General features: G+C 38.0%; 1 protein-coding gene across 2 annotated transcripts in view; it reads right to left on the reverse strand.

Annotated features, from left to right (window-relative positions):
• tenm1 (teneurin transmembrane protein 1) overlaps nucleotides 1-21,331 on the reverse strand; it is a 373,978-nt gene that overhangs the window by 21,307 nt on the left and 331,340 nt on the right. For both annotated transcript variants that reach the window (XM_031891499.1, XM_031891500.1), the window contains 3 exons: nucleotides 19,040-19,194; nucleotides 4,120-4,486; nucleotides 1,967-2,477 (listed from right to left, as the gene is read on the reverse strand). In XM_031891499.1, coding sequence (XP_031747359.1) covers nucleotides 1,967-2,477; nucleotides 4,120-4,486; nucleotides 19,040-19,194 — 1,033 coding nt within the window. The remainder of the gene's footprint in view (nucleotides 1-1,966; nucleotides 2,478-4,119; nucleotides 4,487-19,039; nucleotides 19,195-21,331) is intronic.

Genomic DNA, 21,331 nt, shown 5'->3' on the forward strand with positions numbered 1-21,331 from the left:
GCCAGTCGGATGCTGTACCTAGTTGGCCTGTGTATGACCGCCTTTGGTCTCCTTCTTTTGTTTCCATCATTCTGCATTGCTCACCAACCTTCACCATTTCACACATTCAATTTTTTTTCATTCTTTCTCTTACTCTTCCAACTCTTCCAACCTTTCTATTATGTTTATGTTCTCTCTAATGCTCATTCATTTTTGTTGATACTTTTAAAACAGCTTTTCTTGGTCATTTCCATTCTGACTCTTAACTCTTTTTGATTTTATTTCTTCTGTATTGCTCCACATCCACTTTCTCCTTCTGATCTCTTCATTTCTTTTTTTTTAATGTCTCTTTCCTTCTTTATTCATTGACTTCTCTCTTTCTCAGTCTGCCTCTCTCCCCACTTCTATACACATACAGCATATAAATATGTTCTCTAAAGATATACCCAGGTGACAGGATACAAGCTGAGATAAATGCCCGCACTTAAGCATCTCCTTAATAGAGATGAGGATTAATCAGCATCTTCAGAAAGGTCAATGCTGACGATTGTACACACACGCATATATATAACATAACTTAACATCTATGAAACGTGTGGTGGGAGCTGTGATTAAACATGTTCTTAGGAAGATGGAAGAGAGAGCATAGGCTATAAATTTGAAAAAACTGCTTATTAGCCCTTCTGTGTTTTGCTCTACTTGCTGTTTGCGCCACAGTTGCCTCCTGAATTATATGTGGACTGTGGTATGTTAAAGTAATGTGCAACATCTTGACAACCATTAATATTTTAATATTCAGTTAAAATTTCATATCTTTTCCCCAGTGCTGTACATAGTAGCAGACTACAAACAATGCACTAGTCACTGAAATACAATGGAAAACAGCTGAAAAACAGGCCTAGAAAAAAGACACTAACAATGTATTGGGAACATACCATAATATGTATGATTGTGTCAGCAGCATGAAATCCTGCTGGCATGCAGCATGTGTACACAGTGCAGTTCAATTGATTTCTGTCTGAAACTATCAAGGAGGTGGGAATGGCCCATATCAATATAAAAGTTCCTCTCATGTAAATGGCCATACCTATAGCCCATGTGTCACCAGCTTATACTGAACAGCTTTATTAACATTATTATTTTCAAAACACAGAAGTATATTGAAATAATACTGTCATTGATAACATTTTTAGAAGGGCTCAAACAGTTTTAATAAATTATGAGTGGGAACACGAAGGCACATTTATTATTAAAGTGAATGCATTGTGCTAAGGAAGCACATGATTTTGTTTTCTCAGTTTGTAGCATAGGCCATCATTAAGTATGAGAATAATGCAAAAATATGAACGTATAACCTAGTACAGTATAACCTAAGGCAGACAGAAGTATCAGTCACTTATTGATTAGGTTATACATGATGCCAACATACCTAGGCTTGGGCTTGTGGGCCATATAGGTGAGCAAGAGACTAATGCATTTGGGAGTCAGCTGCAACTTGCCCATCCTCCTTCCAGCCACATAAATTAAAAGTATAGTAAGTAACTGCATTTTAGAAGAATAAATTGCTATACCAAGTAATAATTTGCAGCCTATGAATGGGTCTGGACCCAAATGTGGGGCAGAAAAGGGTGCAGGCTGAAATGAAGAATGGTCAAAAACCTCTGCATTATTTTTCAAGTGAAAATGAATAAAAGCTGATGATATTATTGTATTATTATGCCACTTTATTCCTTAAATAGAAGTGTTCTGCTTAATACTACTTGCAACGCTGGTCACACACTCAACACAATGCATATCTTTCCTGTTGGTATCAAAGAGAAGAGTTGTGGGTGGTATTAATGTAGTCAGTGTTGTTATTGCCCCTACAAGTAGTGGTGATTAAATGCCCCATGTGCTCTTGCCCTAACAAAGAAAGCAACTGCTAATAAAATATGTATATACTGTATAAGGTCCCTGATTAAAATGAACTACCTAAAATATGACTTACTCATAAACTGTAGTCCAGCCATTCTCATTACTTTTGGTTGCCAGCAATCCACTGTTACCATGATATGTCATCAGCGCCAAGTTGTATCCCTGAGCAGAGATTCTTTTCAAAACTCCGTTGCTGCTGATGGTGAGCCAATAAACCTGACCTCCAGGTACCACCAACCACAGGGGCATACCACCTGCATCCCGGCGAATGTGCACAGAGTTTCCGTTGCTCTTTGTGATAGAGCTGATATCTCCATCTCCATTGTAGGTGAAATTGTAGACATAGTCCCTAGTGATTAGATTTAATGTGTGGAGGTGTGTCCCGTTGGTACTGAACTGATACAGTTCTTGGTCTACTGGCGATGCTACCTCATAAATATTTGAGGGATTAAGGTGAGGCTTGTTCTTGCTTACTCCACGGATTCTGATGTTGCCAAGGTCTGCTATGTACAACATGCCATCAGGAGACACAGCTAAGGATGATGGGGCTTTTAACTTAGAATCTTTGGCAAATCCACCATCACCTTAAGAAAGGGAATAACAAAAAAAAAAACTTTTAAAAATCTTCAAAACCACAGAAAGAAGGCTGTTTAACATAAATGAATATCCATTGTATACACTTTACCCAAATGCAACTTTCCAATACTTTTTCTAGCAGTGGGAGAGAATTATATTAAATACACCTATGTTTAAAAATTTGGAAACCTGATGGTTTAGAAATGAGTCTTTCCTTTTCCTAGGTAAGGCAAGACAGCTGCTGCGCACTTATAATTTCACGATGTCACTGCTGGCAGTAGAGTGTGGCTGTTTTATATTAATATGTAATATGGGATATTCATGTTAGATTTATTCAGCTAGACAACATATATTTTACAGTGATAAATATACATGGTTTCATTTGGTGTCAGCCCTGCTGTGTTCTACTGATACACAAAATGAATGGACAAAATGCATGAAATGGATGCAAAAATCTGTGGCATTAAATAACTAACTTGGTTTATGCACAAACTCAAGCAGCGTTTGCCCAGTCCTGTAAAGAGTTGCATGCCAACAATTTTTCACAAATATACGAGAGTGGCAACTGATCATTAATTATTAGGGACATACTGTATGCTTGTGTGTAAGCCTGCAATGTGATCATGATAAAATAAAAAAGCAATGAAAGAGTAAGAGACAAAAAATAAATAAATAAATATATATATATATATAAATAAATTAAATAAATACATTTCTATAGACCTATAGGATTAAGTCCCCTGCTGGTCTGGGTATTCCACTACCAGTGTAGAAATCCCCTATTACCTAAGGAAGTTCCAGTCCATGTAAGCCCTTGGGTGGGATAGCTTTTCCTATTGACTTAGGAGGTTAATAACCATTTCCTTTTCATGTTTAATGAAGTGGGACATGGCACTTCCTTCTTGGCCTCTACCTGCTCACTAGGTTGGATGCTGCTGGGGAGCTTGGGACACAAGACTCTAGTGAAGAATGCCCTAAGGCAGGGCTGTCCAACTGAGGCCCATGGGTCAGATTTGTATGACCCCCAGCTTGTGGGTTCACAGACTTCACTATATGGCATCAGCATTTTAATTTAATACAGCACTCCAACATGCTGTATGAGACAAAATTGGTAATACAAAATGATAGGCTAGCAGCTATACTAGTACTCTCTAGGAATTAGCTACAAAAAGCAGCACTGAGCTCTAAAGAAGGATTGATAGATTGGAGGCAGGAAAATGCAAAAAGTTGGCGCAAGTTTTATACTTTTTGCCCATGATTCACTTGTAACTTGTGCAACACTTTGCCCACTGAAATGAAGTACAACAAGTTGCATCTGTCTCTGTAGTTGCAGGCAAGCGAGGTAACACGTGTTCTTCCTTTTGCCCACCCCTTCCTTGTGAGTGATTCATGATGCATATAGGAAGAAACATCAAGGGACACAAATTTCTGGGACCCATATACTTAATGCCTCCTCTATGCAAGTGTTCAGTAAAGGGTCCCCATGGCTTGTGAGTGTGACAACCTGCACCTTGTGCCCTCAGTATTAGAGGCTGGTACAAGGACACAGCACCTTTTTTCACATTTCAGCGCAGATGAAGCATTCAAGGCATGTTTTAAACATTATTTTTTTAATACTAAAGAGGAAAAAAATAGAGATATAATACTGACCTGAAAAACAGTCACAGTTTGGGTCAATCTTGCAGTCACAGTCGGACGGAGCTCCAACTAAAGTCGAAATTTCTCCATTTGTAGTGACCTGCTGTATTCTATTGATCTTCCTCTCATCTGTTTCAGCAATGAAAAGAACACCACTATGGGACACAGCGATGGCCCTGGCTGATTCCAGAGTTGAGTGGATTGCTACTTTGCTGACGAGGAAGTAGTCAATGCCTGGAACTTGACAATGTATGGGGCGGCCGGCAATGATTCGAACTCGATTGTTGTCAGTAATCTGAAGAACAATATTATTGTCCAAAACATACAAAGAATTATCCATAGGGTTCACTGCCAGGTCTGTTGGCCATTCTAGTCGCACCTAGAAGAAAAGTATTTTTAGCAGTTATTATCACTGATACTGTATATAGCCCTACGTGATGCTACAAGTAATCGTAACATGTAATTTCCCTGATGTGTATTGTGTAATATTCTTGATATACAGAACAGAAACTCAGTTTTCATCATTTAGAAGTTAACAGCAGGATTACAAATGATTGTTCTGTGTTTAATCCCCGTGTTGTTTAATCCCAAAGTCATAATGTGGCTAAAGTGGCATTAAAACTGAGCGATATTTCACTGTCATTCCTAATAACTATATAACTTGTTTACAGCACCCATACTGGCCCTTATGGAGCTTACAATCAATAGTTCCCACCATGCACACACAAGGACCAATTCATCAGGAGATAATTAGCTTGCCTACAGGGACTATGTTAATAATTCAGAAAAAAAAGCCTAACACAGTTATATACAACAGGGTGCACAACATATTTTATGTTTATAAATCAGATACATAGAAATAATACATCCTAATTGGCACAGCTTGAGAAGAACACAAGTTAAAACATAACCTTTATTAAGTTTAGAAAATCAGTGTTACATCTACAAAATATAAAAATCATGTCTGGCCAGTTCCCAGATGGTTTTTTTTTTATATTTTGTTCCACTATAAGATACAAATAATCCTCCAGCTGTATCAAGGAACGGAAAGTATCTTGCCCATAGCAACAAGCCTAAAGCTTCAGAATACTTGTGGGAATTGACTAGACTTGTTTTTTATATTTTGTAATTTTAACACTGATTTGAAAAACTTAAATAAAAGTTATGTTTTAACTTGTGTTCTTCTCAAGGCGTGCCAATTAGGGCCTTTGATTTACAAGCCCTCGATGAAACCTCTCACAGGGAGAACATACAATCTTCTTGCAGATAATGTTTAAAGGGGATCTGTCACCCAGATATAAAAAGCTGTATAATGAAAGTCCTTTTGAAATTAAACATGAAACCCAAATCCCTTTTTTATTGACACACCCAACCCCGTTATAAAGGCATTGCTCTCAGCTGTCAATCATATATTGTCTGTCCCACTTCTATGCCTTAGACATAGAGGTGTAGCAGACAATTACTTTCACTTTCCATTCAGCACTTCCTAGATGTCACTGCATGCCTAACGTCCCCCCTCCCTCATAACAATCCAAATTATGCTGTGTATGGCCATCAGGTCCCCCATTCTGGCACATAAACAAGATTTTGGCATGATACAAAGCTTGCCTTATTACCACTGCCCACAAAATGGCACTTGCCAGCTTGCTGTGATTGTGAATTCCAAGACTGAAGGACACAACAATTAAATAATTTATCTAGTGTAAGTAAAATTTACTTTGTTTGACAAACACTATAGAATACAATTTGAAATTATATCTTAGGGTGACAGGTCCCCTTTAGGATGGAACAGGACCAAGACTACTGCAAGGCAGTAATACATGCCAGTATGCTGCCCAGTAGTATTATGGATTTCGAAAATGTAAATAAATATTAGTCACTGTGCTACTATACCCTTATATACATAAACTAAACATTTATTCTTCAACCTTATTATTATGTTACTGTTAGAAAGTCAATAACAGGACAATTCAAAGAAAGAGTTGCCCTGACTCTGAATGAAGTGCTCTATATTAGAGGGAGGTAGGTAGGCAGCAAAGCTTGCACTGCATTTAGATGTGTGAAGTAAGGTGTTTCAATGGATGCAATGCACTCTTCGGCAATTAGCACCAGATTTGTTTACACAATTGTAGATTGTAAATTGTGGTTCAGTTTGTAGGTCATTAAGCAGCATTGACTTTGTGGCTGTACTAATGGTGGTCACTTCAGGATTTGCATCTAATTTTGTATGTTTTAGAATCATTTGTGGGATTACACTAGGGCTTGACTCTTCTTTTCCAGTTTGTTCTTTACTGTAAGTCCATGAAATAGAATATTGCTGCTATTTGTGATGAGGTTTCTCAAAATGTTAAACATTCACTGTTTCTCCAGGGATCAGAATCTGATACAGGCAGCTGCCATTTAGGCTTTTAACTTAAAAGCCCATCTTTCACAAAGAGTCGGAAACAGCTTTACAGATTTTAATTTGGTATAGTCTCTTTTCAACTATTTTTATTTAAATCATTTCACTTTTATAAATTTGACAGTTTTGCATGTCACTATTTTCTGGTCAAAAGACAGTGAGGAAGAGGGTTAGGTACCACATTTCATTGTTCGTTTAAATCAAGATATTTATATAAATTTAGCCTTGTACAGGTGAATGTCATACCTTTTTTTCTGCCTAAATCTAATTTCCAATGTAGTAGAGTATATCTGGTTAGTCCATTACAAACATCCCTTTGGCCTCTGAGCTACTGCAAACAATGTGAATGTACTCTAATACTTACATTCGATGAGCCTGCTTAGCGGGATAGAAGATGGACCAAAAGCCGTAATAGCATATTCATAGCTTTTTACTGAGCAATATATACCATTCATTGACAATATGAAGTGCATGTCTTTTCATGGCATATTTAAATGATTGCAAGGTTTGCACTACATTTCTTTATGGGCAAAACAACTTAAGAATGACATTTTGGCAAACATTGTCAAATAAAATAAATGGACAGGAGGACGGGGTCATGGGGGAGGGGGGAGTCAGGGATAACTGAGGGAAGGGTAAGAGAAATAGCAGTAAGAAAGACAAGAGGATCACCAGACAAGTTGATCAAATAATGACTGGCTGTATCAAACAGCATTTATTCTTCACATCAGTCCCTGCCCCAGTGAAGCTTACAATCTAAGATTCCTATAACAGTCAAACACACAACTGCCAAATAACCTGTCCATTGGAGCACTGGGTACCCGGGGCCCACTAGGTACCCTAGTCATAGACCCACCACTTGGTCACTGCCACATAGATATCCCCCACCCCTGCTAGCCCAATGTCCACCGACCTGCACCCTTTCCACCTCTCCACACACTCCACCCCACCCTTATGCTACTTACTCCCCACCATGAATCTGGCCAAACCTCCAGTGAAAAAATTAAATATGGCTGTGCATTCCACAGTGGCAAGCATTACTATATTTAATTTTGTTTTTATCTTTCCAAAGTTTTGTGTGGGTGGCTGGCTTGCAGACAGGCAGCATGGCCCAACAGGATCTGGGACCACCAGGATTTTTCCTGGTATTATGGTGGGCCAATGCTACCCTGAACCTGCCTGTATGTTTTTGGAGGACAGGAAGGAACTGGTGACCCCAAAGTAAACCCAACACAGAGGAAACAAGGGCTCATTTGTGACTGCAGCTGCAACTTTGGTAGCATAGAAAAACACACACATAATTGTTGAATATATAAACACCATTCTTTAAATGTACCTGTAATGTATCTAAACAAACTTCTCACACTTGAGCATCTTTGTGCAATGATGATGATAAATCGTTCATGTGTATGTATTGATACAGGGAGCGATCGCTGCCTTAAAGGAACTGCAAGAGGTAGTGGCCTCCCTAAAACTGAGCCTAGGACTAGTGATGAGCCAACATGTCCCGTTTCGCAGTGGTGAAAAATTTGCGTAACAACAGGAAAATTCGTGAAACGACGAAAAATCAGCGAAAAGCATTTGTTGCACAAATTTTTTGTCTTTTTGTCCTTTTTTTGCACCCACTTTGACACGACTGGGCCCAATTTGATGCGACCACGCCCAATTTGCTCATCATCACTACCTAGGACCCCAATGCTGAGAGTCAGCAATTCAATGTGCTGCCCATTTTAATTAAAAGAGGGATTGGGGAGTAAAGAATGTTGTTCATCAGAGGGTTTAAGATAAAAGGCTAAATATATCTGGAAGGCACGGTACAGATACAGAAATGAACATTCAGAAAAAAAGATCAGATGGAATCAAGATGGCATGTTGTCAAGTGAGAAGTGGAAAGAAGCCATCCATTCCTCTGTATATCTGTGTGCCATGTATATACCACAGGGAGAATGTGTATGTGAAACTGCTAATTATTTTTTCTTGGTAAACTATTACCTATGATTAGCAAGGAAATATGCTATTTAATCATGTAGCATTACAAGTGCATTTGATAATTAAGTGCTTCAAAGCCTTTATTCTCAGAAAGGCCACACTCCTGGCTGAGCATTCCTAGTACTTATTAAGGTCTACTTTATCGATGGAAGCTTGAAGGCTTCCTTGTCATTTTATTAAAGAAATTGTTTCAGCATATTTTTTGTATCAGGGATGTCTGTGATGTGCTGCTTGCAGCCTGGGAAGGTTCTGGGGGTGCGGCAGATCACCAGGTAACCCAATGGCTTGGCCCCCCTTGATATTTTGTTTACCTTGTCTCTCTTACCCTTTTTTCTCATGGTCATTCCCCCCTTTTTGTCCCCCTTTTCTCACCCATTGTGTTATTCTCCTCTCTTCCTTCCCCCCTTTTTGTTTCCATGCAGGGGGGCAAGTGGTTTAGGAGGTCAACCTTCAAAATCTGTTTTTGCTTTGTCCAAACACATCTCATTAAGCATCCAGGACAGTAGAATTTTCACAGTACAGTGGCCCATTGGGGCAAAGTGAAAGTCTGTTTTGTTTGTGTGTCAGTAACAGGAATTTGTATTTGTGCTTAAATATATGACCATGCCTCCCCCAACTTCTTCTTGACAAACGGGCTGGCAACAAAACCGGACTGACGTAGACATGCTTCTTAAAATATGCTATTTATTTAAGAATTTAATACATCATAGTACATGTAAACCCTACGCTACTGGGCACTTAATCATAGGCCATCATACATGCCTCCCCCACAATAAATAACTACAGCACTGCCAAACATAGGAAATAGTTAATTCACTGGTGTGGCCTCAGGTCTCTGTGCTTCGAAATTAAGTGCAGAGACCTCTGCCAATTCATCTAGGCAAGGTGCAAAATGCAAAAAAAAGTCTGATTGCACTTGTTGATGTACTTTGTATCCCACCTTCCAAGTCATAAATGACCCCTAAAGCAAACAAGTCAACAACAATTTTAAATCATGTAACTTTATGATACTGGATACATATTAACAGAAAGCTAAACAGCAGAACTATTTAAAACCTTTCGGATGAGATTATCACTTGAAATATGCTGTGAAATAATTAGACAATGTAAGAAAATCATAAATACCAAATTTAAAAATTACAGCCCAGGACCCCCTAAATGTCACAGAAGCTGCTTTCTAATAATTACAATATTATTATCATATGCAGTGTGCTTGCTTTGTAAATGCTGAGCAGAAGTTCATATCTCCTTGGGTAAATTCTATGAATACTCCTAGGAGACCTTTGCAGTCAAATCATTTAGAACCATAATAATGCATTAATGAACTCTTAAAAGAAACCACTGGACATAAACTATAATGAATTTTGGCCTCTAGTCTAGAAAATTACACATCAAAAGGTCTGGGCTGTTTAAGAACCTTTCTACAAGAGTCACAGTACCTTATTGGCTTATATTGATATTTCGATTTACTGGAAGTGTTTTGGTAGGGACACAAAGCCATTTCAGTAATAAAACAAAATCATTTCCTAAACAAAAGATATTCTGCTTCTTGTATAATGCATTCATTATTGTCATCTTAATATCATAGAATTATTAGTGTCACATTTAAATGGGCAATATACCCTATTCATGTGTATGGCTCATCATATCCATTTATTATTCTATACATAACACAGTATATGTGAGAATAATGTTTTCTTGCTCACTATACTTTTTTGGCTTTGCATATTTGTATTTAGTAATTTTAGAAATAGGAAGACGTCTACGTATATGATCACATAGTGATATGAGATTAGAGCATTTCTAAAGCAACATAATTTGCATGTTACAAGATTTTCTCAGTTGCTTAACCCCAGGTGAAATTTAGTTGACTATGATGTTTTTTCCCCCCAACTCTTACATTGTTTAATCCAAAGGGGCCAGAAGGGGCATGGCCCAGAAGTTTGGAGAGATATAGGCTGAATCTATGGATTCCACCAAAATTTGTGTGGGCTGGTGATGTTTGTTGGTGGTCCAGTGACATTTATTGGCGGGTCATGCCATTGGGGTCAGGCTATGACATCATGTGCCTCATGGATTGGGGGATTTTGCCTGGTTTTTCAACATGGAGAAACCTAGCAGACAGCCCAAGAGGTTTCCATGGTGCTGCCATGTTCTTTTCCCAGGAATACCTTGTGGTTTGTCTGGGCTGTGGGAATGCACATGCAAAACAGAATAAAATCTGCACTTAAGAAAAACAAAGAAGATCCCAAAATAGAAAAGAAGATAATGGAACATCCTGTGGTCTGATATGAGGGGTACCTAACAAATGTGGTTAATAGTGATGAGCGACTCAGTTCTGTTTCGCCGGAAAATTAGTGAATCTTTAAAAAGATCTGTGAAACGGCGAAAATGCTGTGCGGCAAAAAAATTTTTGGACGTGTGGCGAATTTTTCCACAGCAAATTTTTTCATCCATTTCTCGAAACAATCCGCCAATGGCGAAACGCAGAAATTTGCCGCGAATCCATGCCTGGTGAAACATTTCGCCCATCACTAGTGGTTAACTTTCCTTGTCTTTAAATGGCCTTCAGGAACAACTTCTGTGGTATTGTGGGCATTCCTTTTTTCTCAAGGCAATTCTAAATGTATGGGTTCAACATAAATGTTGAGCCCCCCCTTTAAAGGGTTTTGCAACGAAGACCCTTTGAACTGTAAATCTTAGGCAAGCATTATGGTAGCATCCACAAATATGCAAAATAAAATCCCTTTGCATGCAATGCTCTTAAATTCCCTCTATCTATCTTTCTATCTATCTATCTATCTATCTATCTATCTATCTATCTGTCTATCTATCTATCTATCTATCTATCTATCCATCATCTATCTTTCTATCTATCTATCTATCCATCATCTATCTATCTATCCATCATCTATCTATCTATCTATCTATCTATCTATCCATCATCTATCTATCTATCTATCTATCTATCTATCCATCATCTATCTGTCTATCTATCATCTATCTATCTATCATCTATCTATCTATCTATCTATCTATCATCTGTCTATCATCTATCTATCATCTATCTATCTATCTGTCTGTCTGTCTGTCTATCTATCTATCTATCTATCTATCTATCTATCTATCTATCTATCTATCTATCTATCCATCATCTATCTGTCTATCTATCATCTATCTATCTATCATCTATCTATCTATCTATCTATCTATCTATCATCTGTCTATCATCTATCTATCTATCTATCTATCTATCTGTCTGTCTGTCTGTCTATCTATCATCTATCTATCATCTATCTATCTATCTGTCTGTCTGTCTGTCTATCTATCTATCTATCTATCCATCATCTATCTGTCTATCTATCATCTATCTATCTATCATCTATCTATCTATCATCTATCTATCTATCTATCATCTATCTATCATCTATCATCTATCTATCTATCTATCCATCATCTATCTATCTATCTATCTATCTATCTATCTATCTATCTATCTATCTATCTATCTATCTATCATCTATCTATCATCTATCATCTATCTATCTATCTATCCATCATCTATCTATCTATCCATCTATCTATCTATCTATCTATCTATCTATCTATCTATCTATCTATCATCTATCTATCTATCTATCTATCTATCTATCTATCTATCCATCATCTATCTATCTATGAAAAATCATCTTAAATATAAAGGATAATTCTCCCTATAATTTTGCCCTTTTTAACGCATTGCTTTTATTTTATTTCACCTTCTCCATAAGAACATGTCTTGTCTCATTAAAATGTTGATTCATTTTTGTCATGATTTCTCATTGTCGCATGGAAGCCGCCTTTTTTTTTTTTTTTTTATGAAAGAACAAATGGCGCAACTAGATCAGATACAAATAATACAGAAATCTGGTAATGATGTTTCTTTTGTGAGTCTCCCATGGCTACGCAGATGAATAAATTCCAATAATAAGTAAAACGTGTTATTTGGAATATGAATAGAACATTTTGTCTGTTTTCTTCTTGATCAAATGAAATTGCCCTCTGGCATTCCATGTTGAATAACAGTCTGTTGTGCACGGTCCAAAACTCATAAACAATTTACAGAAGTCCACTCCAATTCCCGTTAGGCTTGATTGTTCCTTGTTTCTATTAAATTCTCTCGTGATAAGAGTGCTTCTGCGCAAGGGGAGAATTAAACTCTACTTTCTGCATTTTAATTTAAAGTATCACTTATCCATTCAATTCACTTTTTTATTGTTTGCATTTCTCCTAAGCTGTGTGCAGTTGCCAAGAGACGCTGATTTCTTCCATTGTAAGTTGTTTACGGCCATTCTCCCGCACTGAATAGTTAACGCGCTACAATATTAATGGTGTTGCTTAGGGGACCTCTAAAGATCTGCACCATATTTGACAGGAAATATAATAAAAATGGACTCTTTATTTTGCACGGTGCTTGCTGCATTGAAAGTTGTGTTTAAAGTGAAAATCAAGTCCTTCCTGTCAAACACCCCCCCAGCCCAGTGCTAACTTTTATTTTAGACTCTTTCCATTATGGGAAAATGTAATAAAATGAAGAACATTTGCTCCAGGCCTCGCAACCTGTAGCAACCATTTAGATGTTCAATTACTACCAGATGATTGGTTGCTATGGATTGTATGACCTGTAAAAACAGCACACCTTTTATGCTTTTATTACACTTTGCCCTTCAATATATTCCATAACCATACTGGGCTGGAGGGCAACACAATGAATAATTAGACTGGGGCATCCTGTTGCCTCCTAGCCCAGTCTGGCATGCCCTTCTGGGCACAGGACTCCAAGCATGATGGTACTGCTGGGGAGGTGAGGTTAAGGGAAAATAAAAAAAAAAACAGTTTTGGAGATGTTTTACAGTAGGAGCTTGTCAGCATGTGTGTAAGCATTTCTGTGGGAGACCCTCACTTGTGCTCTATTTTATAAGCTACATAGCAGATACCTATAGACACAATGTGCAAAAGGAGCACTGTACCTAAGACAGGTGTTAAATACAGAGCTCCCTGATTGGCTAGAGCTCCCATAGCAAGTAGTCACATGCATTTCTGGATAGCATTTTAATTCGGCACCCAATTTAACAACTATAAATGATAAGTAAACCCTACACTGTCACATAGGAAACTATACCACTGTGATTATTTGTCATTGAAGAAAAAAAATATTGATAAACACCTACAGACATGCAAAATATCTGCCTGCAAGCCTAATTGTGTCATTTGTTGATCACAGAATATCTAGTCAGCTTTTTAGTCTGGTTATACGTCAGTGACTGGAAAGCACAAGTCGAGACCATGAACTATAGCAAGCTCTGGTCTCTTTAAGAGGACCAGACTTTTACCCCAAGGTGACTTAAAGGAGAAGGAAAGGTAAAAACTATTAAGCTTTATCAGAAAGGTCTATGTAAACACAGCCATATGCACTCACAGAAAGGAGTACTCTATCAAAAGAAACAAACAATTTCTTGTCTCCTTTTTTGGGAACATGTTGTTTGGCAGCTCTCTCCCTTCTCCTGCTCCCCCTCCCCTAGGAATGTGTGATCTGAGCTATAATGGCTAGACTGCAAGCAGGAAGCTATTTAAAATGGCAGCTGCTATCTTAAGCAAATGAAGAAAGCTTCTAGGGCAATGGTTCTCAACCTTCCTAATGCCGCAACCCTTTAATACAGTTCCTCATATTGTGGTGACCCCCAGCCATAAAATTATTCTTAAGACCATCGCAAATATGTGTTTTCCGATAGACTTAGGCGGTGATAGGGTCGTTGGACCCCCAAAGAGATCCCGACCCACAGGTTAAGAACCACTGTTCTAGGGCTTTTTACTCTGGTATGGCAATGCTTTCTGCAGAATAAATATATTGTTCTAGCTTGCACTAATGTGGCAAATCTATTGGCAATAACATGCCAAAATGACTTTCCTTCTCCTTTAATGACCTATTATACAAAAAAATATAACAGGTAAGATCTTTGATAGACCTCAACTGTAATATAGGGCTCAGTGTATCTGAATACACTGCACTCTGTATTATCTGCAATGCGCTCATCACTGGAGCAAATGGCAGCTGCCAGTGTCAAAAGTTCCTTGCGGCACAAAAGACTAATTTGGGCCAAAACAGAACCCTGTATATATGTTTCCAGACTGTTCTTATTATTATTTGTTGAAAACAGGGATATACATTTTTTAACAGCATTCCCATACCATAGGCCATTGCAATGATTTTAGTGGTTATTCTTTTCTATATATCACAACAAAGAATAATGTTCAGTAAGAAAATAAGAAAAGATGAGACTCACGAAAAGAGAATAAAACATAAATTTTTAGTTTCCTGGTCATCTAGAAACTGCGAACTGTGACATATTGTATAGGGAAAGAAATTGTACCGCAAGCATCTATTCCATCCTTTCAAGGTTATCTAACACTGTGCAACTGTGGGGCATTTTTCAGAGAAATATGGAGCCTGCATTGGAACAATGATTTGTGCTAGAATATTGCAAGAAAGTGATAAAGAATAAAATAAATTCTTTTTTTTACAGTCTTGGAATCAGAAATCTCAGAATTCTAACCATAAGTAGAAGTAAAATTTACTTTAATGGATTATGATATAATAAACTGATTGTGCGTGCAAAATATTCCTTTGTAACTTATTTCCAGTACTCAGACAAAATGGAAGATGCCGTATTTTTGTCTAATTACAAGCAGATCCCTGACAACTCATGGCAACACAGCTTTATAAAGACTGAAAATAGGAGTGGACAAAACACCCCAAACCTCCTGCTCTGCCTAAAGCACACATAGCAGTGACAGACTGGGCTTAGCTGAAGCTCACATAAGGGTTGATTCACTAAAATGCGTTAAAATGAGTGCTATTTATAGAATGCGTTAAAAATTTTATTGCACCTTATTTTTTGCGTCTTAAAGGGGAAGGAAAGGCTAAGTCACTTGGGGGTGCCAAAATGTTAGGCACCCCCAAGTGACTTAGATCGCTTACCTTGTACCCCGGGCTGGTGACCCTGTTAGGAGAAAAAAGCACCAGCCCGGGGTACCTGTAGGAAGCGCTTCCTCCTTCCTTTCTCTTCTGCGGGCGAAATCTGTTGGCCGGCGCATGCGAAAAGGAAGGAGGAAGCGATCGCTGCTACCCCGGGCTGGTGCTGTTCTCTCCGTACAGGGGCACCAGCCCGGGGTAAAAGGTAAGCGATCTAAGTCACTTGGGGGTGCCTAACATTTTAGCACCCCCAAGTGACTTAGCCTTTCCTTCTCCTTTAATGCACGATTCACTAAAAGCATACTTGCGTTCATTTAGACGCGATGCTGTTTGCATTAAGTCGCGAAGACTATTTTTGTGCAGTATTTGACGCAACGCGCACAAATTGTTGCCACGTGCCTTACACGTGTGTTTCCAAAAGCTCATGAACTGTACTTTTCTATATTTACCGCCTGCCCCGAGTAGGTGTTTCGCACAGACTAATGCGATATTTAGCTCATCTAAGTGTTTGTGAATCATGCGTTAGTATTATTTCTGCGCGCTAATTAACGCAATTAATGCGACTTAATGCATGCCATAATACTTTAGCGAATCACGCGTTTTTTTGCATCAATTTTCATGCAAAAAAGCATGCGGTAAGCGTTATCGCACTTTAGTGACTCAACCCCATTGTTTCTAAGCAAAGGTTCTCCTGTCTCCTCAGAGCATTTCACATAATTCTCTATGGGAAGTGGTAACAGGCAGATGGGGTGCTTTGACCACTGCTGGTTTTGGCCGTGATTACAGAGGGTATTTTCCCTAAGCAACCACACTAACAGTTTTTTTATTCTGTTCACTTTACATATGCGTATGGGATTTGTGTGCTATGTTATAGTTCCGTGCACCTTTCCTTTGGAGCTACTTGCTCATTGATAACCAAACAAACAAACAAAAGAAGCAAACAGCGAGTAGCACAAAATCCAATTTGCCGGAATAAAGTTTTTGTTGTCCATGTCAGAGCCCCTATCAGTCCCCTCGCTTGTCTACATGTGGCATCCTGAAGGGAAGGCTTAATGCTTTTATTACTCAGTGCAAACACACGGGTCATTCTTCCAGGTGAAAAGTAAATTGGCAATATTTTGTCTGCGGAAACCAGAGGAACACTGAAGATGTTTGCGGCACTGACAGACATGCTTAGTGTTGTTTGTTTAAAAGCAACAGTGCTGTTAAAGCATCTCCTTTTTTCCAGGTATGTTACTATTTATTTTAGCACAGAAATGATGCTTATTAAGGGAAAACTACTATTACATAATACAATTGCTATAAAAGAAGCGAGTGAGCAAGAAAGTTGTCGAATAGAGACGGACCAGACAGGGTTAGGCAACAGCCAGCCCAGGGGAGTTGTATCAAGGAATCATGGGCTGGAGATTGGTTGGTGGGAGCTGGCAGATAGAGCTTCAGGTTTGTTGCAGGAAGTGGGGCACAAATCAGTTCTGAAATAGCTGCCAGCCACCCCTTTAGATAAGTTGACGTTGGTGACTCCAGTCAAGGCAGTATCATATTTATGCCTTATATTACTTACTAATATATATGGAGCACAAATTATCTCTGTGTTATAAAGCATGGTGCCCGCAACCTGCATGTGATGTGCTGAGGTCGGCCCGAACCTGCCCAACCCGTGGGTATCTTGCCGGCCCCCACATCACTACTGGCTAAGGCAGTCATGGCTGTATTGTCAAGGGAAGCCAGTTCTTTGCACTTCAAAATGGAGCACTAATATATAAGAGCATTCACTAAGAAAGACTTAGTAGTAAAAAAATAATTGTTAATAACATGCCTTGTCGGAATATTTCTAAAACAAAACAGGGATCCTAAGCTAATCACATAAAAAGTTGTCTATTATAAAATGTAAATAAGTTGAAAAAAATTGCAGCAATACATTTACATTAGCCCTGTAGGTTGCTTTTTTTCCATCCCTTTCCTTTCAAAGTAAATTTAGTGAATTCAGAATTACAAAGCAACTTCTAGCTCACAGTCAAGCTGTTTATCAGCAGGAGATGGTAAATAATTAGTAAATACCATAAGTCCCTTCAGCGTATGCAGCTAATTTGTTTGTAAATTGTAGTTCTGTTGCAAACAGGCCATATTGCAAAAAGTAGCTAATGACTTTTCTTCCTATTTGTAGCTCCTACAGCTGAGGTCTCAGGTTGTATTGCTATATAAAGAAAAACTATTTAACAGAATTCAAAAAACTTTTTGTGCATCGATTATAAGACATGACTGGGCCAATTTAAGGCTCTATTTACACGAATTATGAGAGCCATATTTCAAAACAAACAGGAAACCAAGTGTTATTATGCAGTGTCGCTTTAAGAAACCATCTCTATCGTTGCTGGACTACTGATCCCATCATGGCTAGGTGTCTCCCTGCTAGAAAGTTCTGGAAATTGTAGTCCTGCAACATCTGGGTTAAACAACTTTGCTGGGAGGTTTATTGACTCTTTATATTTGCCAAGGTTGGTGACATTCAGCTGGATTTAACATGAGGACATAACATTTTTGTTACTGTTAGCATTTAAGTATATTTCTTGTCAGGTCCTTTACTGTTCGCTCCCAGTCTCTCATTAAAATTGCTGTCTGGCTTCTAGGATCAGTGGCCCTCCGAGCAGCAATACTAATCTGCAGATGTCAGAGTCAGAAATAAAACCTCAACGTGAACACACTGATGAAATAGCAACAGATATGAAGCTATGAAGGCAAATTTAAAAGTGACATGACATGATTGCTATATATATAATTAAAGGTAAATGCCCTTAAAAACGATATCTTCAGAATAAATACTTACCCAACATATAGTTTATATCATATCAAGTGACCCATTAAAGAATCTTATCTAAATTAAATATACAGTATATAAGTAAATATTGCCCATTTATTTGCTTTGTGAGGCTCCCTGTCCCTTAGAGATCACCTAAGGTAGTGCAGCTTTAAATGTAACAGGAAAAAGGAGCAAAAGGATGTTGCCCATTAATTGGCTCATGTGACCTAAAATGTACAGTATGTGTGACTTGGCTTGTTTGTGTGCACCGTGAATCCTATGATCCCAGGGGGCGGCCCTTAGTTCTTAAAATGGCAATTTTCTATTTAGGATTACCCAATGGCACATACTGCTAAAAAAGTATCTTTTTATGAAAATGGTTAATTTAGATAAAGCAGGGTTTTATGAAGTATATTTTAATACCTTTTATGTTTCCTACTTCTGTTAGAGTTTGTGTATTTGTGTGTATGTGTACGGATGTGTGTTAGTGGTCTCTTTGTCTGAAAAGAAAACCCCACAATCCCCATTTAAACTAAAAGGGGATCTAAAGGCTCTGGTATGGGGGAAAAATATTTGCTCTTGACAAGAAATGATGCACTGGCAGGCACAATATGCCTTTTTAGGGGAGGAGCGTGGGCAGGCCTTGGGCTCCCAGGCCTGCCCATACTTAAGTCTTTAAAATATTTGGGCATTTTTACTGCTTCTTTGTGGAGTGTTTTACACTGGTGCTTACCCGGCTGATGTCCATTCCTGAATCACAGCTCAGCGGCTGAGTTGATGTGAGCCCATTATGACCTATTATTGTTGAGATCACACCTCGGTCATCAATTTTTCGAATCATGGTGCCATCAACAAAGTATACAAAGCCATGCCCATCTACAGTAATACCTGAGATAAAGAAAATAAAAAATAATATTATATAATAAGAATACAATATATAATAACAATGTAATAAGAATATCCTCTGTAACATAATAACAAACACAGTAGTTGACTCTGAATAAAGACAACTTTTTTTTTATCAACTTTTTGTCCAAGTTACAGCTGCTAAGTGATACATAGGAACAGGGCTAATCAGAACAGTCCTTAGGTTAACTTTATACTAAGAGTTAACTTTCCTATTGGTTAAAAAACATCGAACATATTTGCCAGTACACTTGATTTAGGTAGAAACTGCTTTTCACACATTAAAACATAAACCTTGTTTCTTCTAATATAAGTGGATGTGAATCTTAGTTTATTTATTAAGTACTCCCTAGCCTATATTTAGGTCGGGTGCTGCCCTAGCAACCAGACCTCATCCTGCCCTCTTCCCTTAGAGATCAGTGAATGTGCAGACAATGTTGCTGTATTGTGAATGGGCAAATAACAGAAGAACCTGGTTCCCCCAGCACCAGTTTTGCTGCTGGATTTAGCTGCAAGTATCTGAGTTTTTTTGTGTGCTTTTCTGTTTACTTTATATGCAAAGAGGACCTTTCTCCTAAAGCTGCCATCCTAGGCACTGCCTTTTGGGTGCCTATATGGTAAATATGGCCCGAGTACTTCTAGGTCAAGTTATCCCATTAAGAGTACAATTGGCACTTTTAATTTATGAACATTAAGGGGCACATTTACTAATCCACGAATCCGAATCATGAATGGGAAAAAATCGTATTGGAAACGAAAATTGCGGAAGATCGCAAATATCACGAAAATGCTTACGAAAAAATCGTATGAGTCACGATAATATCGTATTGGCGATCCGAAAGTCACGAAATTTTCGTACCGAACAATTATAAACAGCGGTAAAACCTTTCCGATTTTTTCGTGCAAACGTCCGAAAAAGTCGTGCGCCGTACGAAAAAGTCGTGTGGACGCCCGAAAAAAACGGCGAAAATACGCTTGGAGCGTTCGTGCTTTTGTAAATGTGCCCCTAAATCTCATCTACCACTTAGTTGTCCAAATTTGCTAGTTTGTCTAAATCTACTTGCAACAATGACAACTTTGTTTTTCACTTTGTCCTTTATAGTTCTGTGTCATTGACACAGTGACAGCCCAGTCATTCATGGACAAAATACATAAATGTGGACCCTGCGGCACACCACTGAGGGAACCCTACTTTAATTAGAGAATGTACTATGGACAAATCCCTCTTTGTTCACAATCCTTTATCCAGTTTCCAATCTATGTACAAACAGTATTGCCAACACCAAATACTTATGATGTATAGTATCAAACACTTTGGTAAAATCCAAGCAGATCACATCTTCTGCAACCCCACTGTCCAACATCCTACTTACTTTGCCATAAAAAGCTATTCATTTTTTTTAACATGATCTATCCTTCATAAAGTCATTCCAATGGCTGCTTTTATGCCATTCTTTAGAATATTAACCTAAATGTGAGTCTTTACCAAACCTTCTAATAAGTTTCAGATTTCAGATATCAAAGTTACAGGCTTATAATTGTCAGTCTACCGTAAGATTTACCGTAAGATCCCCTTTTAACATACTCTAGAGTGTACTGCATCAGGCCCTGGTTGTTCATAATAACTTTGCTTTAATATTTCCTAGTTCCCTCATTTTTCTTTACAGCTCTCAGCACTTCACTCTACAGTTTATTATATTTAGATGCATATGTACTTTAATCATTTCAGGTAGTAATGGTTCAAACAGCAAAAAAGAGAGGTACAAACACAGTTGATTTTATTTTACCTTGTTAAGTCAAATTAAAATAAAGAGCAGAAGATCAATTAAAACCCAGCTAGCTCATTATTCTCTGCACTGAATAACAACTACTCTGTCTTAGCATTCTAACAGCCTGTAACATTAATGAAAATATGGTTTGTGTAAGAAAATAATATTGTTCAATTTATTTTAATGAGAAAAAAGCTTATACATGAGGAACATCTACCCATACTTTTTACCTTATATACGTAGTATAATTAATATAAGAATAAGAAACAAGCAAAAATATTGAAAAACAGTTGTATTATTTGTCAACCAGTTGATATGTGGACACACAGCCATGTATGCTTGCGGTGACT

This window comes from Xenopus tropicalis, chromosome 8 (assembly GCF_000004195.4).
Source record: "Xenopus tropicalis strain Nigerian chromosome 8, UCB_Xtro_10.0, whole genome shotgun sequence".
NCBI lineage: Eukaryota > Metazoa > Chordata > Amphibia > Anura > Pipidae > Xenopus > Xenopus tropicalis.